Raw genomic sequence first — 12,288 nt, 5'->3', positions numbered from 1 at the left:
ATCTTCAATTTCTTAGCAATTTCTCGCATGGAATAGCCTTCATTTCTAAGAACAAGAATAGACTGTCGAGTTTCAGATGAAAGTTCTCTTTTTCTGGCCATTTTGAGCGTTTAATTGACCCCACAAATGTGATGCTCCAGAAACTCAATCTGCTCAAAGAAGTGCCCATCCAACCAATCCAACTTGTGGGAGCTGCTTCTGGAAGCGTGGGGTGCAATTTCTCCAGATTACCTCAACAAATTAACAGCTAGAATGCCAAAGGTCTGCAATGCTGTAATTGCTGCAAATGGAGGATTCTTTGACGAAAGCAAAGTTTGATGTAAAAAAAATCTTATTTCAAATACAAATCATTATTTCTAACCTTGTCAATGTCTTGACTCTATTTTCTATTCATTTCACAACATATGGTGGTGAATAAGTGTGACTTTTCATGGAAAACACGAAATTGTTTGGGTGATCCCAAACTTTTGAACGGTAGTGTATATATATATATATATATATATATATATATATATATATATATATATATATATATATATATATATATAATATTTATAAATTTAGTTATATTTTTTGACTATTTTTATTTATTTATTTTTAGAATTGCAATGAATTGCAATGCAAGAATGTGTATGCTTCATAAGTCCAGGCTCCAGAATGAGACTTGAAAAAAAACATAGGTAAAGCCTTCTCCACTGCAAACCATTTCAACTGTTTACGTCATAGAATAAAGAGTAAGGGGAAAGGTTGGGTGTGATGGGAAAATGGAGGTGAGGTATGGCAGAGCTGCAGCACTGAATGTACCCCGGGTGGTTTCTGTCTGCTTTGTGGTCGACGCTCAGACAGGGCAACGAGGACCAGCTGCATGTAGGCAGCATTTGTCTTTCAGCTGCACCTTTCACAAACACGCACACTGTTGGCCAACTGCATCTTTGTACAGACACTTCCTTTTCTCCATCTGCACACGCTAAACAAACTCCCTTCTGTTCTCTCTAAAGCCCAAACTTCCTCTCGTACCATTTATAAATCATAATTTATCCTGTTGTTGGTCTCAGCTCCTGCATTATGTACTGTGTAAAGCTGACTTCCCAACTCATTTTCATATTTCATACTCTTATTTGTAAATAGTCTGCCATAGATAAGTTTAATTTTGGTTTTTCCTACTCAAAAAGGATGCGCTTGTGTCTGTTCTCTTTGTTTGAGCCTTGCAAGGCTAATTCCTGATGTGGCTGTCAAAAAACTTGAAAGGACTTTTGAGTAAATTTCTACTCAATTACTGACCTCCAACATTGAGCGATGCAAATAAATAAAAACAGGCAAGTCAAGCAAATTCATATAGAAAGACAAACAATACATGTAGCACGTTCACCATCCACTTACTATATGCAAATGTCTTCAACAGATACCTGTTTGCTGTGATCTTTGCATAGTTCACTAAGGACTGCAAGTGAGAGCCTTCAAACAAGAAAAACACTCGGCCACCGGCCAGCTCCTGTGTTTCTGAACGCAGAAATTTGGGAGGTTTGAGTTGTTTCAATAGCTACAATTCAGAAACCCATACTTAGATTTACTCATTATGCCTCACAAAACCTCAAATATCACTTGCCGTTTTTAAACTTGCATGCACACACACACACACACACGCACGCACGCACACACACACAGCTGAGGTGAACAGCATGGTGGTGAAAGCAGGGAGGCCGCTGATCTTACAACACTGTTGATTGCAGAGTGGATGGTTCATCTCTCCGGGCAAATTTCCCCAGACAGGAGGGAATACCACAGTGCATGCAGACAGATGTTAGCGCTACTGCTGGTGCCCAAAGAGCATCTGTATTAGGTCACAAACAGCAGATGTGGATGAGTGCTGGGTGCTTGTGAGGGCTAAGTATGCAAATGAGAGAGTGAGTGATTGTGTTTGGGGATATTAGTGTGTGAGAGAAAGAGAGAGAGGATTAGAGATGTGTGTACATCTGTAAGCGATGGTTGGAGGGGGGAGAGGTGTGAGGTTTGTAAGTGAGTGCTTGTGAGTGAATGTCAGCGACTGATGTGTGTAAGTGAAAGGTGCTTATGAAGAAAAGTGAGTGTGATGTGTGTATTAGTAAGGAAGTCAGCCACAGAACAAGAGTGGTAGGGGAGCCATATGTGTGTGTGTGTGCTTCCTGTTGTGTGATGTCTTCATCTACCTCCCATTGAAATATCATCTAACAAATCATGGCATACAGACATCAATGTGAGGGGGTTTTACATTTATTTCCGACGACAGTAAAAACAGCTGCACTCTCCTCAACTTCTGTTCTGGGTGTGAACACATCCAACGTTAGCTGAGACATTATCACTTTATTTTTCAGTATCTTAAAATGTATAAACGGGCTGCTGTGTGACCTGTCACACCACACAATCTATCATGCAGGGTTTACAATGACGTCCCTGTCATTACGTCATTAAATGGCCATCGTACAGTATCATATGTACTTCCTACATTAACATGAACAAAACCTAATACATTTTGCATATTGCTATTATCATTAAAAAGCCAGGTAAGCTCTATAAAATATTCACATACAAGTAATTTTGAATTAATATGAAACAGAACCAGAAAATTGCATATATTTCTTTTTTACGACTTAAGATTAAGTTCAGGCTCATCTGTACCTAAGTATATGCAAAAAATAATAATTATATATATATATACAGTATACAGGTACTTAATGAGGTTTTGCTTTTTGTTTTTGTTTTTTTTGCTTTTCTTTTTGCTATAAATGACTGCAGCCTATTTGGGACATAATCAGTACAGTATCTGGTTTACGGTTATTAGTATCGACTGTAAAACGTTGATCTGTCAACATGTAACGTGGTCTGAAAGTCAAGTCAGTTTTATTTGTATAGCCCGTTATCACAAATTACAAATTTGCCTCAGTGGGCTTTATTGAAACTACAATTAGCCAAAATTGACAGACCAGACCTGGACTTAAATACATTTCAAACAGTTTCCAACAGTATGGGAGGCCTCTGGGACGGGCTTGCTTTAACAGCTGTGCTGCATAATCTTAACTCAAATATCTATCCATCCATCCATTATCCAAACCGCTTACCCTACTCGGGGTCACAGGGATGCTGGAGCCTATCCCAGCAGTCATTGGGCGGCAGGCGGGGAGACACCCTGGACAGGCCACCAGTCCATCACAGGGCCCACACACACACACACACACACACACACATTCACACCTAGGGACAATTTAGTATGGCCGATTCACCTGACCTACATGTCTTTGGACTGTGGGAGGAAACCGGAGCCCCCGGAGGAAAACCACACAGACAAGGGGAGAACATTCAAACTGCACACAGAGGACGACCTGGGATGACCCACCAGGTTGGACTACCCCAGGGCTCAAACCCAGGACTTTCTTGCTGTGAGGTGACTGCGCTAACCACTGCACCACCATGCCACCCCTGTTAGCCAATAGCCAACCCTGTTATGTTAAAGCACACGGCTTTTTGTTTTTTTGCTTCTTACACATAAGTCAAACAGTTTGAAATGTACAGTCCAGGTGTGTTGCACTACAGTACCAAAGATTTATGAATCATCAATGTCCATCATTGAGTTTGAACCTCTGTCTCCACTGGGAATAGCTGATAGGTGAAAAAGAAAACAAAAACAACAGAAGAAAATCTTAAAATCACAATTATAGAAAAACAAAGCCAATGAATGCATAAAAAGTGTCCCAAGTCATAGAGTGAGTGATCCTGAATAAATGAGATGTCACTGTTGGCAAGTGAGCACCTGTTCTCTTTTTCCTCTCCATTTTTTCCACTACTTTTCCCCTGTGGCTTCATCATCAGCATCAGCATCATCATCCTCAGTGCCTTTGGTCCATGTGCACAATGTCATGATGGAATGTCAAGAAAATAAACAAATGTCGTTGCTATGGTGATGGAAGACAAATCCATGGTCGCATGTGTGGGCGGGGGTATGCAGCGCCCATAAATTAACTGAAAAACAATTATAAACATAAATGAACAAATAAATAGAATGAACAAACAACAGTGTGGGATAAATTAAAACAGATCAGTGCAATGATCATCTAACATGGTCAACAAAACATTCAAACTTCAACAAAGAAATTGTGGTGCTGTGTTTATTTTCAAAACATTGTTGGGATCTGAAGAAACAAAGATGCCGTTTAAAGAAGTAGCAAAAGTTGTGAAATGCAGTATCATGTGAGTTCAAGCCAGTACGTGTAGGCCTATGAGATTTTAAAAATAGTTTAACTAAGCAATCTCTAACCTAAATTATCCAAACTAACCTAAAAAGGAAGAGCATTATCTTCTTTTAATCCTTTTAGTCACAGCAGAGAAAGTCCTTTACAGCCGAACATTTCTAATTTCGATTGTAATTCACTCTTTGTAAAGTCCCACCCTTGTCCTGTGCTCACTGGTTGCTGTTTGTGAAGTTAAACAAACAATAACCTCTGAGGGCCATTTCCACTGAAAACCTATTGAAAACACTTGATTTCTTTTCTATATAATTCCAGCTATTCTTCAATGAAATTTGGTTTCTGTAAGACAAAACATCATGGGAAGAATACAGTGACTGAGCATTATATGAATTTTCAAGAAAGTGGTGACGTCCAGCTGTCATGGCTGCTGCCTTAGTCCATGGGCCAGACGATATTTTGGTACACTCAAGGTGGCAAAACTTACTTATAATTTTTGAAAGGATCCATGTCTGTAGATGATATTTTGGTATGATAACCATTCCTGAGTGGCAGCTGTATCACAGTTATCAGCTCATGAAGTTAACCACCCGCTAAACTAAATTGCATTTTAGACGCTGGTGCATATCCTGGTTTAGCCTCATGGTCAGGACATTTTTCAATGTTCTATAATATTGTCTTTGGTATCATTTTAAAGGGGACCTTCTTAGCTTTCATTCAAGCCCTGTTGTGGATATTTCTCACAAATATAGAGGTCACTTGAGCTCTTCAACCCGTCAATAACACACATCTTTCTGCAATTTTCGCCTAAACTATATACTTTCTTTTAGCCCTGTGGCATCTAGGAATATCAGGGACACAAAACACAAAAACTGGAATACTCACAGGACTGTAAAGATTCAGGAAATGTATAATATACCCATACTATTTCATTGTGTGAGGTGATTGTGAGCCTTAAATGAGAACTAGACCAAAGCCAGTTAGGTCCCAAACTGGTCTCTATACATTTGTTGAAATACACAATCAAAATACATGATAAAAAGGAATACCATAGTGAGGTAATGAACTATTTTAATATTTTAAACAACATTGACATTTACATATACTTAGTCAATGATACATGTAATCCCATATCATTAGTGGGTATATGTAATGGTAATGGGTAGGGTAATGGGTATATGTGAATATGGTTACATTATTGTTATCAAGCTCTGGGTAACCAAGTCCAGAATCAACATCCTGTGCATCAATAGACTACTACCACAGTAATACCATCAGAATCATCACACTGTCATTCATCAAACTGCTCGTTTCTCTCATCATCTGACTCCCCAAGTTCAAAGTCCAGTTCTGGACCATCCTGCTGTTTTTGGTTACTGCAGGTCTGTAACCTGCACATGTCTGTGCATGGAAGTCCATTTGACAGGCACATGCAGCTTGGCATTTTGCATGAATGCACACACTTGCATGTTAGCATTTGCAAGACCACATCTGGTGCAGGTGGGGAGCGCATCCAGTAAATGGCCAGCTTGCCTTCATCGTCTGTCCATCCATACTCAGTAGGGCTTGGCACCACAGGGTTAGCCTGCAGACAGCACTTCCATATTGCTTCCTGATAGTTGGCTCGTTGAACATGCATAAAGAGACAGTCTCTACATGGTGGCAGCTGGCTGGACTCAACCTCTCCCCTTTTGGTGCAGAAGAGCTGGTAACGCAGTTTGTTCACCTCAGCAGTGCTGCTATTAGCAACATACATCCGACAGGTGAACTGCTCAATTTTCTGGAACAGCTCATCACTCACATTCCATGTCTGTCCCAGTTGACTAAAAGTCTCTTGGCAGGAAGTGTGCTTTCTCGCTATCTTCAGGGCATTCAGCTTCCCTCGACCAGCGAATGCACTGACAGTGTCGCAGCCTGTGAAGGCATGTAAGCCAATTAGGCTGTCACAGATGCTGTCTCCAAGTGAACTTGCCAGTTTGGTGATGTCGACAAACCGTGTGCGGTTCTGAGTCCCACACTTCTGGTAGATGGGACAGGTGATGTCCTTCTGGAAGCCAAGACAAAGCACCATGACATCAGTGTCCTCAGCTGTGATGATAACTGACTTTGAGCCCGCATTTGCTGCATGCAATGCATGCAGGAGCAGACGGGTGTCAGCTTCTTCATGTGTGGAGTGCAGTTCTGCTGCTTCCTCACACCCATCTTCTGTTAACTTGTAGCAGGTTTCCTCACAGGTCATGTACAACACCTTGCCATGCAGCATAGCTCTGTATCGTGGGAGTTTCCACTCTTCCACCAGAAACTTGATGAGACTGGTCTTGTTGGAGGAACTGCACAGAAATTTTCTCCACTGCTGGACGTGGTGTCCCCCTGCAAGATTCTTGTACTGGAGAGTGATGTCTCCACCCCGGTTCAGTCGTTCAGCATCTTTGATCGAAGTCTGGTGATAGACATCAAAAACAACATCAATCCTCCCACTCTGTGCTCCCTCATGGAGGACCTGGGTCAAGGCTGACTCTGCCACCTGTGCAAAGGTTTTGTTGTTGCCATTCATTTTTTGGACCAGGCTCATCCCATCAATGATGGAAGTAGATGGGATTGGGATGTCTTCTGCAGGAGATACATTCTTTTCAAGCTCTCTGGCAAGTGCAGCCTTGTTTGTTTTTCGTAAGGACCCATCAGCATTTGCCAGTGCCCATGGTAGTGGGCCCAATGGGTAGGCAAGGACATCCTTCAGATTCACCTTCCTGCTTTCAGCCACCAGGATCATGTGACTGAAAAGGTTTCTATCTGCCTTCAGAACCACATCCTGTGCTTTCTTTCCATGAGCTTGTTTTGTGCTGACATTGGAGAATGTTTTCAGACTTTGCTTGGTCATCTTGTCGTGGAATTTCACAGGTGGTGGGTCTGCATCTAACCTTGTTTGCTGGAATGCTTGGTAGGCCTCTTCTCCTTTCTCAAGAGCTCTCAAGAGATCTATGGTCACATCAGGTGGAGCCATGTTGCCAGTGGAGAGGCTAACCAAATCAATCTCATCAGGGGACATAGGATTGAGCCAGTTATTCTCCATAAGGTCCATGAGAGACTGGACGTCTGCTTCATCTCTCTTGATCCTTGGACTCTGTAGATCTGGATGAGACCATTTGCACCTGCCTTGACCTGTCAGGTCTCTCAGCTGTCTGAGGTACATGCTTCTATACTCAGCTGTGAGATAATATTTGGTCACAGCTCCTGGCTTCAAGCTGAATCCCTTTGTCCCTCCAGCTGTTTGGGTGTCTTTGTTCACCGTTTCTTCTATAGCTTGGTCAACAGGGATTCGGCCAAAGGGATTGGTGGAGCCCAGTTGGACTGAGAAGCCTCCTTCCATGAATTCTGTGTACACATCTGGGTGTGTGATGGGCAGCTCAGACCTCTGGGCGTAGTAGTAGGGGAGGTAGCGTGCATAATTCATCCTGTCATAAGCAAAGCACCATGGGATCATTGCTCGAATGCTAGCCAAGTGTAGCATCCAGTCTCCCTCTCTGGATGCTCCGATGAGCCCCAACAAGATTTCAACCATGTCCAAATAGGACATCCAGAAGTTCGAGAGGCTGCCGTTTCCACCTCTAAGGAACTCACAGTAGACTTCAAATAGATCCATGATGCGTGTACAAGAGCTGTTCTCGAGGACCTCCTTCAAAGCATGTTGTGAGACTTCTTTCCCAAGGCTGTCAATGGTCTTCAGTGTCTCATTCAGGTGAACCATGTCATTCCTGTGAGTTTCTTCCAACCAGGACAGGAAACCATTCAAGGTCAGTCGCATGAGAGCCTCATACAGGAGCTGGTGTAGTCGCACTGCCCTGTTGTACTTGCGGCCATCCATAACACCAGCAATTGAGCCTTCTGCAATCATGCCAGACTCAATGCAGAGGTCTTTGAGTCCAGCATCTTGGAAACGCTTTCCTATTATTGCCAGCAGTGTGCAGATGGTGTGGAATACCCCAAGCCTAACGATGATATCATGGAACTTGTCATGGTGTTTCCATGTGATCTCGACAGCCTTCGCATACAGGGCTTGGTCAAAGACACAGACAATCTTCCTCAGGCCTAAGCACTGCATGATGCTCAGTGACTGGTTAAGCACCTCGTTGACAGTAGACATTTGTGTCGCTGGAGCATTGATGGTAGGCAGATAGCCTATATTGTCGGGGATGACCGTCATCTCTCCTCGAGTCAGGATGTTGAAGCCTGTCCAGCTGCTGACTGACTGTTCTTCTTGTTGTGACATGCGTGCTAGGACCCAAAGAAGGTTTTTCTCTCTGGCAAGCTTAGTATTGGCTGCAGTATCGGCATCTGACTTTTTGCTTTGTGGTGGCCCTACCCGTTGTCCAGCATTGTAAGTTGGTAACATTGGTGGGGGTCCATCAATGCTTCTCTTCTTTGTTTTGGGAACAGTGGGCATGGGTTGGACAGGAAGTGGGTTGACTGGCTTTGCTTGCACAGCAATCCCATTGACTCTGTGAGATGTTCCCTCACCACTGACAGTTTCTTCAAGACGGTCGATATTGTCCCAGGCTAAAGTTGTGAATATGCCAGGATGGATGTTAGCTGGAAGGGCAATGCCACTCCCTGATGATGAGAGTTTCTGGAGACACAGGGCAGTGTTGATCTCTTCCATCTGTGAATAGGACACACTGTGACCAAGTCGGTTGAGGATGTTTATCAACTCTACATTTCCTGTCAACGATTTGACACTGAATGGCAGAACAATGTGCTTGGAAGGCTTGGTATTTCCACATGTCACTGCATATACTATGTCATGGCCAAATGACTGCAGAAGGCACTGCACTCTCTGGGATGCATGATCAGGATCATTTGAGCCTGTGAGTAGAGAGTACAGGAAGATAATGAGCGACTCTGGAATGGTAGGACATTCTGCTTCTGGTTTGACTTCAGGCGGCCAGGTTTGAGGAACATCTTGACTTTTAATGTCTGCTCTCAATTTGATGGCTGCTTTGGCTATAACATCTTGTGCACTGACACTTTTCAGGGTCTGCAGCTCCCTTTTGAGAGACTGATTTTCTTTGGCAAGTTCCCTCATGGACAAGTTATCGGGATAGAGGAGGAATTTTCCTTTCTCATCAGGGAATATCTGCAAGGCTCCAGCAAACTCACTCTCCAGGTTTCGCCTTATGTGCTTCTTGGTTGATTCCTTGACTTGGGCAATGCCTTGGGAGTTCATTGAAGCTACCAGTCTAGAAGAGAGATCAGTCATTGTCATCACTTGAGGATTGCCAAAAAGCTCCATCCTGATGAAGAGGAACAGCTCATTGTATGCCTTATTCACAGCAGCTTCATACTGGGCTGCAGCATCATCATCTTCATTGCTGGCAACCTCTCCTTTGGAAACCTCTTCTTTGGTGTAAAGTCTATAGCATGACCTGTGGTAGTGCCCTTCAGCTGCTACAAGGTCTCTACTCCTATGGCAAGGATTCTGCTGTCCCTTTTCTTTGTGGCTGCACTCCTGATCTTTGCATCAGCTCGCAGTTCTCGACACTGCACCAGTACTTCTCTCGTATTCTGTCTCTTGGAATATTTGCTGTTTTTCTGACAAAATATGCACTCTGCATCATAAGTCCTAGATGTACTTGGAGCATGTCGAGCTACTCTCTTAGATTGTTTCTCTTCAGCAGAGACACAACTTTTCTTTTCTTTTGCAAGGAGGCCATCAAGAATTTGCTTCATAGTGAAGATACTGCGACACTTTCTGTGGTAGTAGATTGCTGGAATCTGTCCCTCAGGAATGTCTTTTGCCAGTTTCAAAACTGGTGCATGATTTCGTATCTGAGCTGCCCTGAGCAGAGTTCTCCATGAGTCGACACTTTGTAGTGAAACCAGCTTATCTGTATCATCAGAACAGTGGATAATGCACTCCACCCGTGGGCGCTTTGGTATTGGGTAAAAACTTGTTTGTTCACCAGTGGCCATATTCAGTCAGTTTTCACCTGCCACATACAAACAAATACATGTAACTTAGTTGTATGAACACTACTAAAACAAAGTTTACTTTGCTTCACCAGCGTCATATTACCATTATTTATCTTACATAGCCACAAATAGATACATTACCTAGTTGCTATGCAACAGCTGTATTTTGTCCACATGAGGCCGCTAAAATCAACACAAGATGAAAGTTCCTCGTAGCCACTTTAACTAATCATATTAACATATACATTAAAAGAACATGCTAACATTATTGGAAATTAGCTTACAATCTTCTCCAGAGTGAGACAAGAAGATAGATACCAGTTTCCTCTATATGTGTTTAGTAGAAAGCTATCTGGCTGCACGTTAGCCTAGCTTAGCACAATGAATGGAAGTACACAGTACTGGTTATCCTTGGTTGTTGGCCAACTAAGAACTGTCCCAGAGTTTAAGCTAGGCTAATCAGTACCAGGGGTGTTGAAATGCTATATTTGTAAAAATCTGGGCAAATACACAATCGTGAGAGGCACAGAAACAGGTTTCCTGAAAGAAAAATGAAATAGCTGCTCATTTGGAAAGGTTATCATGTATTATTTTACTTCTGTTAGTGTACCAAATAAAATGGCACCAGTGAAGTTGTGTCACCTTGGGTGATATCGATATCTGGTCTGACCCATGGACTAACTGGCTTTGGTCTAGTTAGTTTCTTAGTAATAATGCCCTTCTAATTTAAGGTTCACAATCCCCTCACACAATGAAATAGTATGGGTATATTATACATTTCCTGAATCTTTACAGTCCTGTGAGTATTCCAGTTTTTGTGTTTTGTGTCCCTGATATTCCTAGATGCCACAGGGCTAAAAGAAAGTATATAGTTTAGGCGAACATTGCAGAAAGATGTGTGTTATTGACGGGTTGAAGAGCTCAAGTGACCTCTATATTTGTGAGAAATATCCACAACAGGGCTTGAATGAAAGCTAAGGTCCCCTTTAAAATGATACCAAAGACAATATTATAGAACATTGAAAAATGTCCTGACCATGAGGCTAAACCAGGATATGCACCAGCGTCTAAAATGCAATTTACTTTAGGGGGTGGTTAACTTCATGAGCTGATAACTGTGATACAGCTGCCACTCAGGAATGGTTATCATACCAAAATATCATCTACAGACATGGATCCTTTCAAAAATTATAAGTAAGTTTTGCCACCTTGAGTGTACCGAAATAGAAAATTTTGGGCTCTGGCCCATGGACTACCTAGGGTGCTAATGCTAACACTAATGCTGATCGTCTCCCCTCCACAGCGACCACTTTAGAGTCAGGGGTCTCAAACATCTTCTAAATGTCTGGGCCTTCATTATGCCATGGAGTGTTCATGGCCACATCTATACCTGCAAAAGTATAGGCAGACTGAAGGACATTAGCAATGTATGTCACACATAATTGCTAAAAATTACAGGCACTACATTATGGGACGTTATGTCGGTAGCTATGCACATGTACCCTGTGGTTGGTGGGTCAGCAGACCAATGAAAACGTCAAGAAAGTGTCCGTTTGTTTTGTACTTTTAATTTCTACTTTCTACTGCATATATTTGATATAAATATCTCTGATAGTTAGTGTTTCAGTCTCAAGTCAGTATGAGTATATGTTTATAAAAAAGAACAACCACAAAAATCAGGGAGGGGACTTTTGCAATCTCAACGCCACAAAATGGATGTCCCATCTTTCATCTGTCTCTGTCATGCAGTGCAAATAGCCTCCACTAGATGGAGCCAGTCAATTTCAAATAAAGTTGGTTTCTGAGCTTTGGAAAAGCTGGTTTCCTTAAACTGCGCAACTATCAATTATGGACACAATTGAGTCAAAATGTTCATAATAATGAAAAGTTCACAAAAAAATTTGACTCAAGCATGAGTTGAGATTTGAACTCAGGCCTTTAAAAGCACACGATAGGCACATCACTACACTGCTGATCCTTTGTGGGGTATCTGTCTCTCCTATTCAGCCATATATTCTTATCAAGATTACAAATTAGGTCATTAACTGACGTAAGCTGATCTTAACGTGGCCTAGAGTTCAGTGCCACCCTCCAAAGTGCGTTG

At 42.3% G+C, this 12,288-nt stretch overlaps 1 protein-coding gene across 2 annotated transcripts in view; it reads right to left on the bottom strand.

Moving 5' to 3' along the window:
* Positions 1 to 12,288, bottom strand: part of septin8a (septin 8a) — a 262,906-nt gene that overhangs the window by 200,083 nt on the left and 50,535 nt on the right. The window contains exon 10 of one of the 2 annotated variants that reach the window (XR_008810634.1): positions 3,229 to 3,993. Coding sequence is in view for 1 of the 2 variants with exons in the window: in XM_056285491.1 (XP_056141466.1) it covers positions 3,990 to 3,993 (4 nt within the window). In the remaining variant the exon portion in view is untranslated. Of the gene's footprint in view, positions 1 to 2,723; positions 3,994 to 12,288 lie in introns of those variants that run through there. The other variant, XM_056285491.1, reaches the window with a different exon arrangement.

This window comes from Lampris incognitus, chromosome 8, assembly GCF_029633865.1.
Source record: "Lampris incognitus isolate fLamInc1 chromosome 8, fLamInc1.hap2, whole genome shotgun sequence".
Classification (NCBI taxonomy): Eukaryota; Metazoa; Chordata; class Actinopteri; order Lampriformes; family Lampridae; genus Lampris; species Lampris incognitus.
Note: the sequence above shows the minus strand (reverse complement) of the source record. Positions and strands in the feature narration are given on the sequence as shown.